Source organism: Diadema setosum, chromosome 9 (assembly GCF_964275005.1).
Source record: "Diadema setosum chromosome 9, eeDiaSeto1, whole genome shotgun sequence".
Lineage (NCBI taxonomy): Eukaryota > Metazoa > Echinodermata > Echinoidea > Diadematoida > Diadematidae > Diadema > Diadema setosum.
In genome coordinates this window covers 26,085,921-26,107,801 of record NC_092693.1, presented here as the reverse complement: position 1 = coordinate 26,107,801, position 21,881 = coordinate 26,085,921, and the positions used below count along the sequence as shown (strand labels likewise).

The following is a 21,881-nucleotide window of genomic DNA, read 5'->3' as shown; positions in this document are numbered from 1 at the left end:
TGGACCAAGTTTGGTAAAATTCCACTCAATATTACTCAAGTTATCGCGTAAATGAATGTGGACGGACGTACGTACAAACGGACAACCTGAAAACATAATGCCTCCGGCCCCCTTTGGGCGGAGGCATAAAAAGGAATCAGTGGGACTCGAACCTGTCATCTACTGCTTTACGGGCAGTGACACTACCACCAGGCTGTCCCTGGTTGCCAGCAGTGACACGATGAACATGGAACAAATACCCAAGCCCCAAAATTCCCGTTTTCACATTTCACATATCTGATTTTGCAACTGTACATTGTGAATGATCTGATAAATAACTCTCAAACCAATTCAAAACATTGTTTCTCTTTCCATGTCTCAATTTCATAAATATGGCCTACACAATAAAATGCCTAATGTTGTAAAATCTAAAAAATTTTCCAGCCTAAAATGTATGATTTTCAAATGTACATGTATTTGGTATTCTTTCCATCAATTTAAGTCGGGCCATACATGTGGAATAACCATGTTATACATGTAAACCCAAATTGTTGATGATACAAAACAAGGCAAGTGCCAAAATGTGTCTCGTTCTTGTGGTGACCATCCACTCCCCAAGGGACATCTACCATCCAAGTTTGGTCACAAACGGACCTATGGATCAAAAGTTACGACCCATAATAGAAACGCGCCATAAAAACTTAACATTTGGCTCTAAAAGTTTGTTGACTCATGCTTGTGACCACTGACCTTGTGGTGACCATCCACTCCCCAAGGGACATCTACCATCCAAGTTTAGTCACAAATGGAGTTATGGATCAAAAGTTACGACCCATAATAGAAACGCGCCATAAAAACTTAACATTGGGCTCTAAAAGTTCGTTGACCCATGCTTGTGACCACTGACCTTGTGGTGACTATCCACTCCCCAAGGGACATCCACCATCCAAGTTTGGTCACAAATGGAGTTATGGATCAAAAGTTATGGTCCATAATAGAAACGCGCCATAAAAACTTAACATTGGGCCCTAAAAGTTCGTTGACCCCTGCTTGTGACCTTTGACCTTGTGGTGACATCCACTCCCCAAGGGACATCTACCATGCAAGTTTAGTCACCAACGGACCTATGGATCAAAAGTTATGACCCATAATAGAAACGCCCCATTAAAACTTAACATTGGGCTCTAAAAATTTGTTGACCCATGCTTGTGACCATTGACCTTGTGGTTCTTCTTGCTTATGAGGCAGCAGCAGCTAAATAATGTCCCTCAATTGTTGTAGCCAAGTTACAGTCTGTGGAGTAGGTGTGTCAGGTCCATGTTGTCAGGAGGGCGGAGATCAGGGCACTCACTCAAGATGTGTTGAGCATCTGTTCTGGTGCACCACACAGGCAAGCTGCTGACGGGCGTAGCCCCCAATGATGCATGGCTGCATTGAACTCCCGTTCGAATCCGATTTAGAGACACCCACTCACTCCTTGGGAGGTTTGCTCCTGGGGGGACAGATGTATTGGGCGTGACAACGAGTTGGGCAGGTCGTTGGGTGTCTTCCCAGCTTGTTCTCCATGTCTGGCAGATGTTGAAGTCTGATCCTCTCAGCGTTGCTGCATGGCGGGAGAAAGGGCGGCGAGACTTCAGTCGCTGATGCCGCTGACCCAGAGTTACAGAGCCCTCAACTACTTCGTGGAGGAGGTCGTCCGGGTTGCTGGAGGCCTTGGTGATCAGCCCATGTGTGTGATGTTCTCGGCGCATGGGGGCGGGAGCGATGCCTGAGAGAACAGGTAGGAATTCTATTGGTGTAGGCCGGAGACATCCTGTAATTAATCTCATGGTGTCATTCAGAACTGAGTCAAGTTTCTTGGTGTGAGAGCTCCTACACCACGCAGGGGAAGCGTATTCCGCGGCACTGTATACCAGTGATAGCGCACTAGTGCGGAGAGCAGTTCCACTGGCACCCCATTATGAGCCTGCAAGTCGGCGAATGAGGTTGTTCCTTGAAGACACTTTTGCACTTATGGCCTTGAGTTATTCCTTGTAGGTCAGCTGCCTATCCAACTTCACTCCAAGGTAGGTTGGTGTAGCATTGTATGGAAGAGGTGTTCCATCAAGAATGACACTGAGTTGCCGATTAGCCTCCTTGGTGTTCAGGTGGAAGGCTGTTACCGTTGTCTTTGACATGCTAATCTTGAGTCTCCAGATCCTGAAGTACTTCGCGATTTGCGACATATCTGCAGTGAGGGTATTCTCTACATTTGACCAGGCTCTGTCAGAGTGAAGAAGGGCAAGATCATCTGCATAGCCATACTGTCGTGAAGTTGTGAAGGGGATGTCACTGATGTATATGTTGAAGAGCAAGGGGGATAGTACAGAGCCTTGAGGAACTCCATTCCGCAGTTGCCGTGGTCTGCTGGACTGTCCATCACTAGTCTTCAGAACGAACCTCCTGTTGGCTAGAATGTTGCAGAGGAACCTCACCATGTGGCGATCAGGGATTGTCTTTAATAATTTCAGACCTTGTGGTGACCATCCACTCCCCAAGGGACATCTACCATCCAAGTTTGGTCACAAATGGAGTTATGGATCAAAAGTTATGGTCCATAATAGAAACGCGCCATAAAAACTTAACATTGGGCCCTAAAGTTCATTGACTGTGAGCTTTGACCTTGAGGTGACCTTCATATATGGTAAAATGTGAAACTTTGTATGACTCATCTTCCCTCGAAGTTTGATTGGAATTGAAGCCCAGAGTAAAGAGTTATTGAAGTTTTTGTAGCGTTACGGACAGACGACGGACGGATGGACGATGGACGGACAGACACTGCAGGCGATCCCTTAGTCTCCCCTCACCTCTGGTGGGCTCGACAAAAATGACAAGAATTCCATGTTTTGTGAGCTGAAATACAACAAGTTTCTGCTCGCTCGCTGTGCTCGCTCGCCAAAATTTATCCAAAAAAAAAAAGAAAAGATAAGAACAAAACGTGATGATGATTCAGAATGCCTCATCTGTCGAATCATTTAAAAATCTTAAAACTCACCTGTTTAATCAGTTGTAAATTTTATTTATTTTTTTTTTCCTGGAGGCGCACACAGTTATCAATTATTGTACCATCGTATCACATGTATTTTTCTTTTCTTTTCTTTTCTTTCTTCTTCTTTTGTTACTGTTAACGCTGATTTTGTTAATGTTATTGTGTTTTCTAATCTATTTGTATGAGTAGCAAAGTGCGCTTAGAAACGTCAGTATGAAGCGCCATATAAATGCAAACATTATTATTATTATTATTATGATGTAAGATTTAATAAGCAAAAAATGACAAGAATTTCATGTTTTTTCAGCTGAAATACAAAACTTTTTGGCTCGGTCGATGCGCTCGCTCGCCAAAATTTATCAAAATTTATTACATTTAAATAGCCCTCAAAAGACCCCTTTTATAAGTGCTTGAAAAAGCATATCAAGTGGACTTTTTTAAAGTCCCTTCCGGGATGGGGTTGGGGTTTAACACTTTCAGAAATTAGGGGCGCAATTTTCCTCCTTGCCCCGGGCGCCGTTTTCCCTAGAAACGCCACTGCCGGGAGCGACAAATTTGGTCTCAAAAGTTGTGCGATACTCGAAAGAAAAAAGTCATAAAATGTAGCATCAGGCGAAACGTTCCCCCCCCCCCCCCCCCCCCCCCCGTGGAAAGGTAAATTCACTGAATTTGAAAAAAAAATTCAAGCTCTAAAAGCGAACCAAAGTGAACTCATTCAATGCAGACCGCATCATACTGTGTCAGACTTGGAGCATTTGAGTGCTCTGTGAAGAAAGTAGACACTTGTATCTCATGAGTTCTTTTTAGAGGGGCGTCATATATTTTGTAGCAACAGGGTCATTCATTTGGCGCACTGTTGGTCCTGTTTACCTTTGGGAGCAGTGATTTAAAAAATTTTCAAGATATGACATTTAATGCATACGTGTAGGTCTGTTGTACCACAAGACATCTTATCATATAAGATTTTTGCAATAAAGCCTAAAATATAAGGAGATATCTGTATTTTTCTCAATAAACCGTAACTCTAGATGGTTTAGTCTAGAAACATTTTTATTATAACTATTGTTCACATTTTGTATATTTAACAATACTTAACATCGATTTTACCGATTCAAATTTTTACAGTGGTTGTTTCTATCCCTAACTCACATTTTAGAACTATTTTAAAGCACTAATGCTGGGTTTTTGTTTCATCTGCAAATGGTAAATTAGGCCTTTAAGCTACTTACAGACGTCCCAAACAAGAGAATGAACTCTTTGCATTATGACATATGTGTGTGTTACGCGCGTTCTTCTCGTACCAACTTCTGGTACAAGTATGGTTTGCCCTTGGAGCACAATGGGAAGTGATCCACTTTTGGTTTGTTTAGTACAGTATGGTATACTTCAGGAGTGTTCGAATGCTTCTCTGGGGAAGGTATGGCATGGGTACGGTAAGCTTTAAAAGAGCGCTTAAATACACCCTAATACTCGTACTTGGCCGTTATTCCTGTAAGGTGATGCTCCTCAAACACACAAAATCTTTTGGTTAGGACATGTGCAGATCGATGAGGGCACCCCTTGCCAAGCATCATAGATAGCGGGCCTGATTGAATTGCAGATAAAGAGCTCATGATTAAGACTAACTCTTGTGAGTGCTGAAATTCTTCCCGTGAATGTACGCTTGTGTGCACTTGCTTTGTACGCATGACATTGGGGACATTGCACGTGGCATACTTCACTTTCAGAGTTTATCAAGTTTGGCTCATTGGTAGCCGTGAGTCCTATTCATTGATGATAAGCACCATGTGCACATAAAATGTTGGGAGCTAATTTTGCCTATCATCGATGGCAACATGGCTGTGAGAGCACAGCTAACAACAACAAACTACGACAACTACTGTATCTAATTGGAATGAATTTAGTTCAATCACACACACATATTCAATGACTCTACTGGATGCTTACTTGGCACTTTGTAGAAGAGTTTGGTGTGGGGATGGCAATGATGGTTGCAATGTGTGAATCGGAGGCACCATTGATGTTGATGGGGAAGACGTTGTTCTCTGCCTTATACCATCATTCCCTAATAATGCAGGAGACCAGTTAGACTGTGTCTTATTCACTGCCTCTCGACTCCGTTTGCTGCATGCCTCTTGCTTTGCTTGGTCCTCTGGAGAAGGGGTGCACACCAGGTGAACTGTGCATTTATCTTTCACATCATTCTGTAAAAATATGCCAAAGGAACGAGAGTATCTGCAAAGTTTCTCATTTGCTTTCAAATAAACATGGATATTGTTTACAATATTTGTTTACAATTTATTTGACTCTATTCCCAATGAATGCACTGAAAATGCACTGCTTCATAAAGCATGTGAATTCAAACAAGACAAACACCAAGCGATGTCTCTCAGTTCAGTGCTCATTTACATCAAGTGTGGCAATTTGTCTATCAATTGCAATAAAGACATCTTGACGAAGACAAACACCAAGCAATGTCTCTCAGTTCAGTGCTCATTAACGTCTATGCAGGTCAGTTTCTCTATTAATTTCAATTAACTTGACGGAAGAATTCCATTAATTTGATGATAGAAATATGGATATACATGTATGCATAAATATATTCATAGTATATAGCACGGATAATAATGAACAGTTAAACTAACAATTCTAATTATCACTCTATTCATAATGATTATAATTAGCATTTTTGTTTGTATTTCATTATAATAATCATATAATTTGGATATTGCATTTCACTGTTTTCATGGTACACTGTGTGTGTGTGTGTGTGTGTGTGTGTATAAATTGTGTGGTCTGATACGTGTGGGTACAGGAATGCGATACTATAAAGTAAGAAATGTTCGTGGCATAAAATTGTCACAAATTGCAGTTGACCGCCTTTTTCACGGCATGAAATTTTAGCAAACTGCCACTGGTATTCAATGCCTATCATGTAGACAAGAACTTTCGCATATATATTAATTGTGCAACTCTTGGCTCTCCTGACATTTATGAACTTAAAAATGCACTTTAACATTTGGGATTTTACAGTGTATGGAGCGATGTGAAATTAGGGAACAGCTTTTAGAGTTTAGTACATTGTAAATGATAATCTTTGTTAATTTTGTCAACTTCACACAAACTTATTCATACTCAGTTTTACCAAGGAGGTTCAAGAGTAGAGTTCCAACTGGCTACCAATTATTTAAACAGCTGTCAGTTTTCTTTGGATGCACGAAAGAATTTCACAAGAGGACATGCATTGTCCCTTTGATGACTAGGGTTTGCTGCCGCCATCTTTCTGAGCAATCTGAAGATTAATTGCTAATGCTAAGATAATATTGGGCTTATTATGCCGTTTCTATACCTATTGAATGATACTTCACCTACAGATGTGTGCAAAAGCATAAATCTGAGCTGTATCGAATGTAAGTTTTTGAGATTACGCTCCTGGGAAGCTGACTTCATCACTTTTCTGATTTTGTCAGACAAATAAAACCGATATGGTATAATCTTCCAGTTTAGTTCTTTTTAATTGACATGTCATAATAGTCTCAAGATGTGTCACAGTCACTCATCATCATCATCACACCAGTTTTAATCCACATCTGCATAGATTTTTTAAACAAGGATGGCCGGATTTACCTAACTAAACAGCTCTCATGCCCTCCCACTATCTCTTCCAACTTGGGGCATCCTCCTTTCTCAAATGTAAACATTTCATTTAAATCATTTCAATTCCATACTTACAACTGTCAGAACATCCTTCAAGACCAGATTATCTTGTAACAACTTGCCGGAGAATATGATTCTTTGACTTTGTTCATTCTGGAAAAAACACAGAAGAAAACATTTCAAATGAACATACTCAGAATCAAGAAATGTCACTGTGGTGACTGGTATGCCTCTGCCATTATACATGGTTCTCCCGATAGGTCTGTAATATGTCTTGACAATGTGTAACTACACTTACACACAACTGGCATTTCAAAATTACATGTTTATCAAGTTGTGTTGTGTGTTTACTTTCCTTGAACTATGTTTATTTTGGAAGGATGGCTACATGTACATTGTTTAAGAGAGAAGGTTTTGGGGGATTTGAGGATTTTCACTTCACTTTGACCTTTTCATTAAGTTTATGCATTGAGTAATTTCCAAAGGTATGGAAAAACTAGAAATGTCGCTATGGCGACTGGTATGCCTCTGCCATAATGCTTGGTTCTCCTACATGTAATTGGTCTATAGTCTATCTTGACAATGTGTGATGACAGTTGGATTGGTAAAATATCAAAACGACAGGTTTGTCAAAAATGTGTTGGATGTTCACTTCCCTTAAACTAGATTTAATTAGATGAATGGCTCGGAATCGGAAGGATGGACAGACGACCCGAAAACATAATGATTTCGGCGACACTTCATGGCAGAGGCATAAAAATGCAATTTTGGTATTGAATAGTAGAATCTTAGCATTTAACCCGAGTTTTGAACCTTGACCTTTGACTCTATGACCCTAAGATTCCCAAGAGAATCACTGACAGGCAGTACATGCATATATGTACTAAGTTTCATGATGATACCTTGAGCCACTTCCAGTAAAAAAAGCGAAATTTAGTATTTTTACTTGACCTTTCCCGGAGAACCTCTATTGTATAATACATGCATACACTAAGTTTCAAGAAAATAATAGGTTTTGCATAGATAAAGGGGAAATAGCAAAATTGGAGAATTTGAACTTGACCTTTGACCCTTAACCTTAGACCCCCCAAAAAAGTCCCAAGAGAATCACTGTCAGTTCCATTTCCAAGGTATAAAGAAAAAAGTGCATTTTCACATGACCTTTGACCTCATGGCCCAGAACTTTCCCTAGAGAATCTTTATCTGGTAATACCTGCATACACTAAGTTTAAACATAAATATGGGGCAAAGAGTGAAATTTTGAGCATTTGACATTGCATTTTGACCTTTGACCTTGAGCATGTGCTCTGAAAAGTTGACAGCTACAACTTTGTGCATATTCTAAGTTCCATTAGGATACCTCAAATTTATTATTTTTTTTTTCATTTACACTGTCCACAAAATTGATAAGAGATGGACAACCCAAAAATATAATACCTCTGGTGACACTTCGAGGCGGAGGCATAAATATTGTCTTTCCCCAGAACACAATATGTACAGTAAACCTCACATAAGGGCGGACGTCCATTAGGGCGCGGACAAGCCCAGGAAGGGTTGCGGAAGCAAATTCTGTCATTTCAGCATCCTGTCCGCGTCAAAAAAATAAATGTTTGAATCGGCTTGTCCTGGGACATTCCTAGGAGTGTCCTAGGAATCACTCCGGAAGGGCGCGAAATACCTGGTAATATGCTAATCGTAGCCGGGCAGCACGGAAACATCTAGGATTACACCAGGAATGAACGCGGACAATCAGGATGTCTTCCGGACAACATAAGTTAGACATGCGGACAATACCAGGAAAATGGAAAGGTATAAATTTGGCGCTGACTTTGAATTTTCCTCATTTGACTGCTAGCCATCATGGAGGTCACACCAGCCAAAATTTGCTTTGCCCTATTGCTTCAAATACAAACTGTGAGAGATGCTGAGATAGCATTTATAGCTCACAGGTCAGTGAGGTATCACGGATCTGATACTGTATACGCTATAATTTTCGCGTACATAAATTTTCGCGAATTGCCGCTCTCACACATTTTCGCGAGTGGTTAAATTCGCGATTGGGGGACCAGAGAAAATATGAAGTGGCAAAGAAAGTGTGAATTTTCAACTTACGAGCAAATAAGAATGATACTAGTTGTACACTGCATGAAAAAGACTTACCAAACTCTGCGAACTAGTAAGTTAGAATTCAACATTTTTGAAGTGGTTATGTCCATCGCGCTAGATTTCTGACGAGTGGTCCCCTTGCGATAATGGATTGGCTCTCTACAGTATTCGTAAGTAGACGTGGACGTGCGTAAACAAGCTTAGCCAGTATGGTCTGTTCGGTAAGCCGTGACATGGTATACTAGTACTGAAATGTTCGTATCATCAAGGCATGGGATTCATTTTGGAAGGTAATATTTTCGCATGTTGTTAATTTCACGAATAGCTCCCGACTCGCGAAATTCGCGAAAATAAAACCCCCGCGAAATATATAGCGTATACAGTACATGGAATGTTTTACCCGACTCCCTACAAACACGAAAAACTCTGTTTTCTTTCAAAGCTAGCTTAAAGAAATATATTTTAACCCAATATATTTAGTAAAATAGAGTACTGTATATGCCGAATATTTCGCGAGGTTTTTATATTCGCGAATTTCGCGAGTCAGGTGCTATTCGCGAAATTAAAAACATGCGAAAACATTGACTCCGATCCTGATATGAATGTGACGTACGCGTACACATTTCTCCGTTCAGTACGGAGCTAGTTCCACTTTTGTGGCGTTTGAGTTTGGCGGTCACATTTCAAGCGAACTAAACGATGCACTATGTATAGATGTAATGGCAACTATTAAAAATCCCTCAAATGAAAATGACTTCTGAAAAGAACGCAAAAAAAACACCAAAGTTTACTCGTAGCGAAGGTGCTGCCTCCTCTTTTTCCTAGTTACAGTTAAATAAAAAATATTAAAAATATCCACTGCCTTCTTCTTTTCTTCCTTCATTTGAGACTGGAAAATGCTGATGGTTACCTTTTCCTAATCAGTGAAAGAGAGGTTTGGTTGTGGGGCTTGCATGGGGACCTCGCTTCCCTTATTAGTCTTTTTGCGTTTCATTGACATAATGCCGCATTGATCTATTTTTTTCAATTTTCAAAATCATTTCGCTGATGGAACGTGTCGACTCTTTCATGTCTTGATCACAAAATGTCCGCATCGGTTCCGGACACTTGCATATACAGATCCGCATCGGCTCCGCGCTGTCCTAAAACATTCCTGGTGTCTTCCGCTTTCATTCGCAAAGCTTTCCCACACCGCGGGATTCTTTCAGGAGCGTTTGTGGAAGGAGCGGAAGGGTTCCAGACAGGCGGGATGTCCTGAGGACATCGTCAGGACAAGTTGCCGAAGGTGTCAGGAAGTTCATTTCTGCGTCTAAATTTTGGTCTCGATCAAAATTTGGACGCGGAAATTTTTCTCTCTCCCCAAGGCGCAGAAACGCCCGGACATGTTTAGGACAGTGAGTGGACACTTTCAGGAACTCGCGGACAGGTTGCCGAATGAGTGCGGAAAACCAAATTTACTTTCCGGATCTTGTCCGCATCTTGTCCGCGCCCTAGTGGACACCTGGTCTAAGTCGATAACTTGCTTATTCCTAGAAAATTTCCTCGTCTTAGTCGACATTTATAAATCGACAACTCGAGTAAGTCGACATGATTTTCAAGTGCCAACTGAGCTGAAATACGTGTGAACTTCCTCGTCTAAGTTGACATAATTTTTTGCTCAAATTCTTATCGCCATTCTCAGAAAAAAAAAATTGTTTCCCCGCTCCGATTTGCAGCATTACTACTCGTTAGTGTACGCCGCGATACCGTTCGCGCCATGCATCCGTTGTTTTGTATGCCTGGATATACATGTATAGGGCATCTCCATTTACAGTCGTACAATCGAGTAACACATGTATTACCCAAGGTAATTCACTTTCTCCCTCTCTCTTTCTGAGTGTCTGTGTCTGTGTGTAGCATTCGGTGCGGGTACAGCATCAGCGTGATGCAACTTACCGTGCAAACGTGGAGCTAAATTGTCAAATGAGGGTGCAATGGGAAGTTGTTCTTGAACGATCGTTTTTTTCTTGCTCTTTGTCTCTTTTAAAATTACATGCATTGTACCGTGGGAAGTACACTTGCCTTCTAAGCCAAGTCAACAAGATATTTTGTGTGACGACAGTCAGTAATGTACAATTTTTGTCAAATATACTTACAGTGTACTTTACACCTCTCGGCATGCTCATCATTTGTTCACGCATCGTGCAGGATGTTTGTTACGAGTGATTTTGTTAAGATATTTCCGAAAATGCAATGAGGTTCAATCGTTATTTTCAAAACACACAACTTTTGTACATCTAGGTCCTAGTAGATATTCGTTATCCGAACATGAAATAGGCCTTTTCAATAATCCGAATATTCTAACGTTAATTATTCCGAAGCGGGAATTAGAACCCTGGGCCCGTTTCTAGAAACTTCGCGTTTAATTAAATGCAACTAAAAAAATCAAATGCAGAGAGATGTATCACATCACACGGAACTTTGCATTTAAACGCAAGTACGTTGCTGAAATGACTTGCATTTGATAATCATATGAAACTAGAAAATTGCACGAAACCAAAACTCATTACTTCTGAACGCAACTATAAATAAAATAAAAATTGATTTTCTTTCACTTTATCAAAGACTAGTATCCTATCAAAAGATGGCAACTCAAAAACTCACAGTTACACTTATTTACAGCCTTTCAGTTCTGTTAGTTTATGACAGTTTCTGTTCACTGAATCCGATTCTGAAAACTATAACAAGTAAACAAACATTTCAATTTGATATTTATCAAGACAAATTACTAACTAGACTCGGAATTTGTCAACACTGACAAATTAGGCGATCCGATCTATTGGGAAATCAATGATTTGAGTCCTGATCCCAATAGGCATGACCATACAGGTTTCATCTGTGTTGAGGGAACATTGGCCATGTGATGTTTGGAGTCTCATTTAGAAAAGGGAGTCAGACCTGCCATCTTTGGTACCGAATTCCATATGCACTAACGAAGATACAGAATGAAGTATATTTGATCTTTGACCCCATTTTGTACACCAAAGATGGCATCTGAGCAAAAAGTGGTTATTTTGTGAAATGATTCTTGTAACATGGTCTTTGCGTGTGCAAAATATGGGAAAGATAGGACAAGTATTCACCAAGATACAGGATGAAACATTTATGACCTTTGACCCTAATTTACATACCCAAGATGGTGTCCGATCAAGTAGTTGTTATTTTATGAAATAATGTACGTGACATGAACTAAACATGTGCAAAATATGGGGGTGATAGAGGCTGTTTTTCTTGAGTTATTGCAAAGAAAGTTGCAAAAAGAAAGAAATATCTCAATACATCAAAGATAAGCTTTAATTTCAACCAAGTTTTTTAGCATGATCCCGACATTGTATGAAAAAACAAAAGGCACAACAACATAGCGCAAAGTCTCAACTACAACATATTAAAATCTGGGAGAAATTTACCGAAGGGTAAGTGAGCTAGTGCTCGATAAAGACAATCATGTCAAGTTTCACATCTTGAAAAATTCCCTCCCATAGAGATAACACGTCATAACGAAGATACAGAAAGAAGTACATATGACCTTTGACCCCACTTTGCACAGACAAGATGGCATCTGAGCAAAAAGTGGATATTTTGTGAAATGATTCTTGTAACATGGTCTTTACATGTGCAAAATATGGGAAAGATAAGACATGTATTCACCAAGATACAGGATGAAACATTTATGACCTTTGACCCTAATTTACATACCCAAGATGGCATCTGATCAAGTAGTTGTTATTTCATGAAATAATGTACGTGACATGAACTAAACATGTGCAAAATATGGTGGTGATAGGGTATGTTTTTCTTGAGTTATTGCAAAGAAAGTTGCAGAAAGAAAGAAATATTTCAATACATCGAAGATAAGCTTTAATTTCAACCAAGTTTTTTGACGTGATCCCGACATCGCATGAAAAAACGAAGGGCACACTAACAATAGCCCAAAGTCTCAGCTACGACATATTAAAATCTGGGAGAAATTCACCGAAGCACAAGTGAGCTAGTGCTCGACAAAGATAGTCATGTCAATTTTCATTTCCAGAAAAACTGCACTCCTATAGAGATAACACGTAAACTGGTCAAATTTGACAAGGTTACCTTCAATCCATTTTTACGAGGTGATACCATCATCCAATCAAAATTGTGTTATACATCTATGAAAGAACATTTGATATTAAAGCTACAACATACTGAAATTTGGGTGAAAATCGGCAAAGGATAAGTGAGATACGCTCGAGTGAACTTGAAATTTGATGACATCATTTTGAAAATTTACGTTTTTTACTTTGTAATTTTGTGCAATTTTGCCTGTGCAATTTTGTATTTATGACTTTGCATTTTTTATATATATTTGCCATAGTCAGACGTCAGCATGTTGGAAAGATTCAATGCATCAATAGTATATTTTAATATCTTATTGTTATAGTCTCAAACATACCTTTTCATTTCACTAGTATTTCAGTCTAATTAGTTACAATGTACTGTTTGGTGATGTGTCGAATTGTTAGTTGATTTCATGTATCTATATGTGCATGTGCATTTATATGTGATCTGTTTGTTATTCTTGTCATGTTATGCTCTGTTATCTTGCCAGTGGAGGAAGATTTTCTGTATTTTTTTAAATCAGACAATAAATGATTGAATCTTGAATCTTGAATCTTGAATCTTTATTAAGAAATTTGATATCTTTTAATCATTTTTTCAGTATCGCCAACCCATGAAATGACATGTACAACTCCTCAGCTTTCAAAATATGTAAAGAAAATGGGGGGTCACCGCCCATCCTGACGAGTAAAATCAGATTTAAAATTGGCGGTTTTTTTGCATAGTTGCACTGTATATCGCCATTGACGCGCGCGCGTAATTTCAACTTTGACGGGCCCGTATGACGTCATATTGAGTCAGATTGACTTGAAACTTGGTAGAATTATTCCTTGACATTTCAGACATCCGATACGTGTGAAAAAACGGGAAATTTCTCTTGCATATGAGCTGTACGTGCGCATATGGGCGCGCGCGTACGCGTCCGTCCAATTTTTTCACTTTTTCAAAAAATGCTCCAAATCGTCTGAAACGTGTGCAAAAAAAAATTTGAGCTCGATTGGAGCATGTAAATATTTCAACGCGCGCATACGCGCACGTTTTAAAGGGTGTGTACAGTTCTGGTCGAGGTGAGGATTTAGCTTTTAACGTTTTGCGAGATATTCAGAAACCACTCTATGAGATGTCAAAGAGCATGCAGTTCTAAGGGGTATCAAAAGTTTATTTGATGAAAATCGGTTTTGAAATGGCTGAGATATCCAAAAACAAGGTGAAACAAAGAGATCCTAATAAAGTTGTGGCATGTCGCCTTTTATTATTAGCACTTTTTTTGGATATCTCAGCAATTTGAAAACCAATTTTCATCAAATAAATGTTGAATCCTTCTTAAAATTACATTACTCTTTCATATTTCATAAGGGCGGACGTCCACTTGGCCGCGGACAAGCCCAGGAAGGGTTGCGGAAGCAAATTTTGTCATTTCGGCATCCTGTCCGCATCAGACGCGGAATAACTTTGTGAATCGGCTTGTCCTGGGACATTCCTAGGACTGTCCGCGGACTGTCCGCGGACTGTCCGCGGACTGTCCGCGGATTGACTGCGGACATTCCTAGGAATCACTCCGGAAGAGCGCGAAATACCTCGGAATATGCTAATCGTAGCTGGGCAGCGCGGAAACATCTAGGATTACACCAGGAATGAACGCGGACAATCAGGATACCTTCCGGACAACATAAGTTAGGCATGCGGACAAACTGCGGACAATACCAGGAAAATGGAAAGGTATAAATTTGGCGCTGACTTTGACTTTTCCTCATTTGACTGCAAGCCGTCATTGATGCTCTTTGTTGTGCTTCCGCAGTAGCTGCTGATATTATTGATATGATTGGTCAATGTTATTTTACAAATGTGACCACCAAAAGTCGAAGAATAATAGGATTGTCTGCATGTCGGCTGACGACATTTTTTTTTATATTTATCTCGTATGGGAGAACAATCTTTTCTCTGCCTACAGTCACATGAATGATATTCGCAAACTTTTTGAACCATATATATATATATATATATATATATATATTCTTTATTCTCTCTTTTTAGACCTGTGCTTCATCCATCGTGAAGTAGATACATGTTTTGTCTGATACTTCTGCAGAGCGTGCCAAACTGACCCTAATCATAAAATTTGTTTTTCTTTCTCTCATTTTCACTCTTGTGCATCTCTAACTCTCTCTTATTTTGATCACTTTTGAACATTTTGCAATGATTCAAGTCCGAGAAGGTTTTTTTTTTTTTTTTTCATGCTGAGAGCTTACTAGCCTATTGTCAATAAAGTGTAAAAATGGGGAAATATTTTTAACTTACTTTAATTTACTCTTTTTTTTTTGGGGGGGGGGGGTTCAGCTGGGCTGTCAAATTGGACAATCGAGTTTATTTGCAACTAAAACAAAAAGAGAACATAAAATCATTAGGTAATAACTACAAAAATCATTCAGGTAAAGAATATTTCTGAAATGATTTGTGATGCTTAGGGTGTACTTAAATATATACACTCAGAAAAAAAAAAAATCGAGTTCATAATTTATTGCTTTTTCTCTCATTTCACTTGAATTTTGATTTGACAGAAAATTCTTCATTTTCCTCCCTTAGCTTAAGCTTTCATTGTTATTTTTGAGCTTCAAAAATATTACATTGTAATGAGACCACTGGTATATTTTTTCAATTGAATTCATGCTTTTTATTGTGATGAATTTGTCTTTTGTTCTAATATACAATGTATTGCATCATTAGAGAGCATTTACGTATGAATAACAACTTGTTCATATATGTTTTTATAATACATTAACATTTGGCCAAAAATTCTATGCTTTTTTTCTGAGTGTATTTCCACCTACTTTTGTGATTTTTCAGCTGGGCTAGCTGTCACATGGGACAGCCTAGTTTGTTTGCAAATAAAATAAGAAAACAACATAGAGGAAAATGTACCATGGTAAGTAATGGGAACCATGAAAGTCACTCAGATGAAAAATAATATTTGAAAAGATCAAATCAACATAAAATTACTAGGAGGTTAGGAGGGCTGATTTCACTTCTTTCTGGTTGCTATTGGCACAGTCTCTACTACCTTCTTCTCTGCCTTCTGGGACCGGGAACTCCTTAGATATACCTGTTCTTCATCAATAGACGAAAGGAGTGCCTGTGATGGGGATATCTGCATGGGGGCCTCGCCTCCCTTCTTGCTCTTTTTGCGTTTCATTGGCATGACGCTCGCGGAAAGTGTCGACACTTTCGTGTCTGGATCACAAAATTTCCGCATCGGTTCCGGACACTTGCATATATAGATCTGCATCGGCTCCGCGCTGTCCTAAAACATTCCTGGTGTCTTCCGCTTTCATTCGCGAGGCTTCCCCACACCGCGGGATTCTTTCCGGAGCGTGTGCGGAAGGAGGGGAAGGGTTCCGGACAAGCGGGACATCCTCAGGACATCGTCAGGACAAGTCGCCGAAGGTGTCAGGAAGTTCATTTCCGCGTCCAAATTTTGGTCTCGATCAAAATTTGGACGCGGAAATTTTTCTCTCTCCCGAAGGTGCGGAAACGCCCGGACATGTTTAGGACAGTGAGCGGACACGTTCAGGAACGTGCGGACAGGTTGCCGAAGGAGTGCGGAATACCAAATTTGCATTCCGCGTCTTGTCCGGGTCTTGTCCGCGCCCTAGTGGACGCCTGGTCTAAGAGGCTTTTCATTATCTCGCTTGGGAATGTTCAAAACATGAATTCCCACCTCAACCAGTACTGTACAGTCCCTTTAAGGGTAAATATGAATTTTGAGAATGTGATTAGAATGCGCTTGACTTTAAATATATGTGACGTAAATTTCATTGAAAAATTCCATTCCATTAATGAGATACGAATGAAAAGGTGTTTTCATATAATGACGTCATAGTGACGTCACGGTCAACTGATCACTATGATACATTAGATCTGTCGTCTTTGGGACATGATACATATATGGTATAAGTTTGAAATTGATAGGAAGAGGACTTTCTGAGTTAACTGCTGCACAACTTTTGTCCAGAAATAAAGAAGAAGAACAAAGAATCAGGACAGATACAGAAGGTGATCCAAGAGGATACTCGGATCACCTAATTAGCAGATAGAGTTATTGCCAATGTTATTGTGATTTGATTCTGGTGTTGATTAGATATAGATCTATTTACAGAGAATGATGAAACGGTGTGTCGGTTGGTGCACGGCCCCCTTTGTCCACGGCCACAGGTACACTGTGCAGTGCAACTGTGCAGTGCAACTGTGGCCGTTGGCTCTGCACGGGCACAGCCGCTTCCCCGATTTGTATTCTACAAATGCCTGAGCAAGTACATGATACAGGGTCTTCGACCCAATCGTCCATGTTCAAAATAGACAGCTCAGCGGTCATGTCCGCAACCCATGACAATGTGTCTTATTGTCAATGATGGCCATCCTCACATTTACCTGCACACATGTATTGTCAACTGATTGTGGTCTGTAGCTAGCTGTACACTCTAGTCTGATCTGACGAGTATAGTTGATGAGTGACGACGATTGACGATGCGATGATGAGAGGAAGCTACTATAGAAGATGCGTATACGTAAGGCAGCTCAGGCACTATAACTACCGTATACCATGCATGCAATTCACATGCACAGTACGTACACATCTCAGCTGAGCTCAGCGCTCAAGCGAGGAATCGAGATACTATAGTGTGATACATTGCAGCACGGATGTCTTGCGCACACACACATTTCGCCTCGTAGTAACTTCGGAAGCGAGTTTACGTGGCGCTGAAATATGTCCATGTACCCTCCCGATTGAGCGTCTTTAACCAATCCCAACCTAATTTCTGTTTTTCCCCCAGACAAACATGGCAATTAGCAACCCAACCACAGAGAAAAAAGGTATATTTCCCCTGACTATATTACTGACTCACCCTGGCAAGATACAAGTGAATTGTTGGGCAAGACTTCCTTATGCCCCTCCCCCCCCTCCACACACACCACCACTTGCCAAATGTATGTGCGTGTGTGTGTGTGCATCAGTTCACAAGCTACAATATTGTAACAATGGTAGGGCAAAATGGGGGGAAGGAGGGCAGGATACATTCGTAAGGAAGTCTTAAGTTCCAATTGTTCAATGAACCCTTGCCAAGTGAATCTATAGTCCTTTTTAATATCTGCATTGAAAAGTTCCTGGATCAGTTTCTACACAGACCCACAACACAAGCTGCTCCTACGAATTCATATGTGGTTTTGCGCCAATGCCATTTTGGACTGAGCATTTTCTGGCCTAGGCTGAGTTTAATTTGAGAATTTTATGCATGTTTTTAGATCATGCGTAAAGTTGAACTACAGGACTCATGAGGTGAATGCAGGGCATGTGCATAACTTAGAGCTTTGTGAAACAAGGTTATGTGCGTTAAGTTACATGCATGACTTGGGGACATAAGCTTTGATTTCACTCTTGTGTCTTTGTAAGCATCCCCCTTGTCAAGGTAACAAGGCAAGTGCCAAAATGTGTCTCGCCCATTCGCGTAGAAGAAACTGTTTTTCTGACTCCTGGAAGTTCATTGACCCCACCTATGACCTTTGATCTTGTGGTGACCTTTAACGCCCCAAGAGACATTTACCAGCCAAGTTTGGTCACAACCAGACTTATGGATCAAAAGTTATGAGCCATAATCGAAACACGCCATACAAACTTAACATTGGACACTAAAAGTTTGTTGACCCCTATCTGAGACCTTTGACCTTGTGATGAACTTTAATACCCCAAGGGACATCTACATGTACCATCAAAGTTTGGTTACAAATGGACATAGGGATCAAAAGTTATGAGCCATGATCAAAATGCGCCGTAAAAACTTAACATTGGGCCCTACAAGTTTGTTGACCCGTCTGTGACTTTTGACCTTGTGGTGCCCTTCAACTCCCCATGGGACATCTGTCATCCAAGTCTGGTCACAAACAGACATTTACATTAAAAGTTATCAGCCAAAATCGAAACACACCGAAAAAACTTAACATTGGGCCCTAAAGATCATTGACCTCTGCCTGTGACCTTTGACCTTGAGACGACCTTCGTGTTTGGCAAAATGAGTTACTTTGTATAATCACTCTACCCTCCAAGTTTGTTTGAAATTGATCAAGTCCTCAGTAGAGAGTTATTCAAGTTTTTGTAGCGTTACGGACGGACAGATGTCGCAGGCAATCCCTCACTCTCCCCTCACCTCTGGTGGGCTCTACAAAAACATCTTTGTACCTTACAAGTGTTAAAGGTTCTAAATGTATATACATACCGTACACTCCCGTTATAACAAACACAATTATAACAAAATTCTCGTTACAAAGGACTAGAAATGTCGCTATGGCGACTGGTATGCCTCCGCCATAAGGCAAAAAAAAAAAAATTGTTGCATTGGCGTAACCCGCCCGACCCTAAAAATTCCGCTGACCCCATGTTTTTTTATTATTTTTTTTTTGCTATCGATATCAAATATCTTGTTGATTGCGATCACGATCGCACAAACCCGGAAGTGGAAACGGCTCTGGGGATATCGGATGTACGAGGGAGAGATCTAGCGCCTCGCATAAGCCTTCCTTGATCAGTACGTCATCTGTTTCCAACACGGACACGTACTCTAACAAGATTTATTCAGTGTATACGTAGCATTCAGACTGCGATGTATTGCGCAGCAGAGTTTTGCCATAGGTTTCTTGTGTGGAGAACTTACACGAATCTGTATATGTGGGACTGTAATAGAGATCGCCGTGTGCGATGAAAAGATCGTACATATGGGTCAATTTGCATCTAACTTATCTAAGTCAAAATAGTAAAATATGACGTGAAAACATTCAGGATAGGGATTTCAACATCTTTAAATTCTGCGAAGGGGTATAATTCCAGTAATATCGGCCTCATAAATGATTTGTAGAATAAATGAACACAGCACATTCGGTGTAGCAGTTGTAACTGTTTACTGAGCTGAGCACGAGTTTTTCACGTAAAATGCAGGTAGCAAAAAAAAAAAAAAAAAAAAAAATCCGCCCGACCGACCCTATTTGAAAATCTCATGTTACGCCAATGCAACAATTTTTTTTTTTTGGCCTAATGCATGATTCTCCTGATAGGTCTATTTATAGTAATGTGGACAATGTGGGATTACATTTTCACAAAATTGGCAAAATTTTATGACAAAGAAATGTTTGTCACAAATGTGTTGAATGTTCACCTTCCTTGACCTAGGTTTAATTAGATGAATAGGACAGGACTTTAACTTGACTTTGACCCTTTCATAAGTTTATGCATTGAGTAATTTTCAAGGTATGGAGAAAAGTTCTGTATTGAATAGTAGATTGTTACCACTTTCATCTGGCCTTTGACCCTTAAATTCATAGCCTGAGAATCACTGTCAGACAGAACATGCATAAATATGTACTAAGTTTCAAGATAACTTGAGCCACTTCCAAGATATGGAGGAAGAAGTTCGCACTTTTACTTGATCTTTGACCTTTTGACCTTTGACATTTTTGGGAAAAAAAAAAATCCATGAGAATTTCTATTGGATTATATGCATACACCAATCCTGCTGGCATTGCATTAATAAGAGCGAATAGTAAAATTTTGAAGTGTTGCCCTTGACCTTTGACCCCTGACCTTTGACCCCAAATTCCCTAGATAATCACTGCCAGTCAATTTTATATATACTATGTTCCATGAAGATACCTTGAACAATTTCCAAGATACGGAGAAACAAGGAAAAGTAGAAATTACGCGGTGCGTAATACACTGATATGTCCCCGCCGGAAGTAGCATTTAGTAGCAAAATGTACAATATAGGTAAAAAATCAAGGTCAAAGGTCAAAGAAGTCAAAGGTCAAAATTCTGTGTAGAAGTTTTGAAGCCCTCACCTAGTGCCATCACATAAAGCAAGAAGAATCGAAATCGGGTTAGAAATGGCGAAGGAGTAGCATTTTGTAGCCAATGTACAATATAGGTCAAAAATCAAGGTCAGAGGTCAAAGAAGTCAAAGGTCAAAATTCTGTGTAGAAGTTTTGAAGCCCTCACCTAGTGCCATCACATAAAGCAAACGGAAGTGAAATCGGGTTAGAAATGGCGAAGGAGTAGCATTTTGTAGCAAAATGTACAATACAGGTCAAAAATCAAGGTCAAAGGTCAAAGAAGTCAAAGGTCAAAATTCTGTGTAGAAGTTTTGAAGCCCTCACCTAGTGCCATCACATAAAGCAAACAGAATCGAAATCGGGTTAGAAATGGCGAAGGAGTAGCATTTTGAAGCAAAATGTACAATATAGGTCAAAGGTCAAGGTCAAAGGTCACAACTGAAATTCTGTGTAGAAGTTTCAAAGCTCCCATGTAGTGCTATCATATAAAGCAAACAGAATCAAAATTGGCTCCTAAATGACAGAGAAGTAGCAAATTGAACATTTTGATCACACACAGACGGACGGACGGACAGACGGACAGACGGACACACACACGTACGGAGCCCGTTTCATAGTCCCCTGCTCGAACTCGTTCGGCGGGGACAAAAAGTGCAATTTTAACATTTTTACTTGACCTTTTGACCTTTGACCCCAAACTTTCACTGGAGAATTTTAATTGGGTAATACACATATACACTAAGCTTCAAGAAAATATCTTCAGGCATTGCATAGATATGGGGGAAATAGTGAAATTTTAAGCATTTGACCTTGACCTTTTGACCTTGAGTATGTGTACTCAAAAGTTCATAGGCACAACTCCATCCCTAAATACACATACATGCCAAGTTTCAATAGGATTCCTCAAAAGGTTTTTTTGTTACGCTGTCCACAAAATTCATTATTAAGGACGGACGGACAGAAGGACGGACAGACAACCTAAAACATAACGCCTCCGGCACCACTTCGTGGCGGAGGCATAAAAATTCAGGTCCCAAAAATATCATCTAGATATAGGTTTTTGTATTGTACTGTACTGTTCCCTTATAAACAAATCTCAATATAATGAAAG

The 21,881-nt window shown here is 39.9% G+C and overlaps 1 protein-coding gene across 2 annotated transcripts in view; it reads right to left on the bottom strand.

Moving 5' to 3' along the window:
- Positions 1-21,881, bottom strand: part of LOC140232533 (homocysteine-responsive endoplasmic reticulum-resident ubiquitin-like domain member 2 protein) — a 113,386-nt gene that overhangs the window by 40,911 nt on the left and 50,594 nt on the right. For both annotated transcript variants that reach the window (XM_072312631.1, XM_072312629.1), the window contains exons 3-4: positions 6,740-6,817; positions 4,955-5,211 (exon numbers count right to left, since the gene is read on the bottom strand). In XM_072312631.1, coding sequence (XP_072168732.1) covers positions 4,955-5,211; positions 6,740-6,817 — 335 coding nt within the window. The remainder of the gene's footprint in view (positions 1-4,954; positions 5,212-6,739; positions 6,818-21,881) is intronic.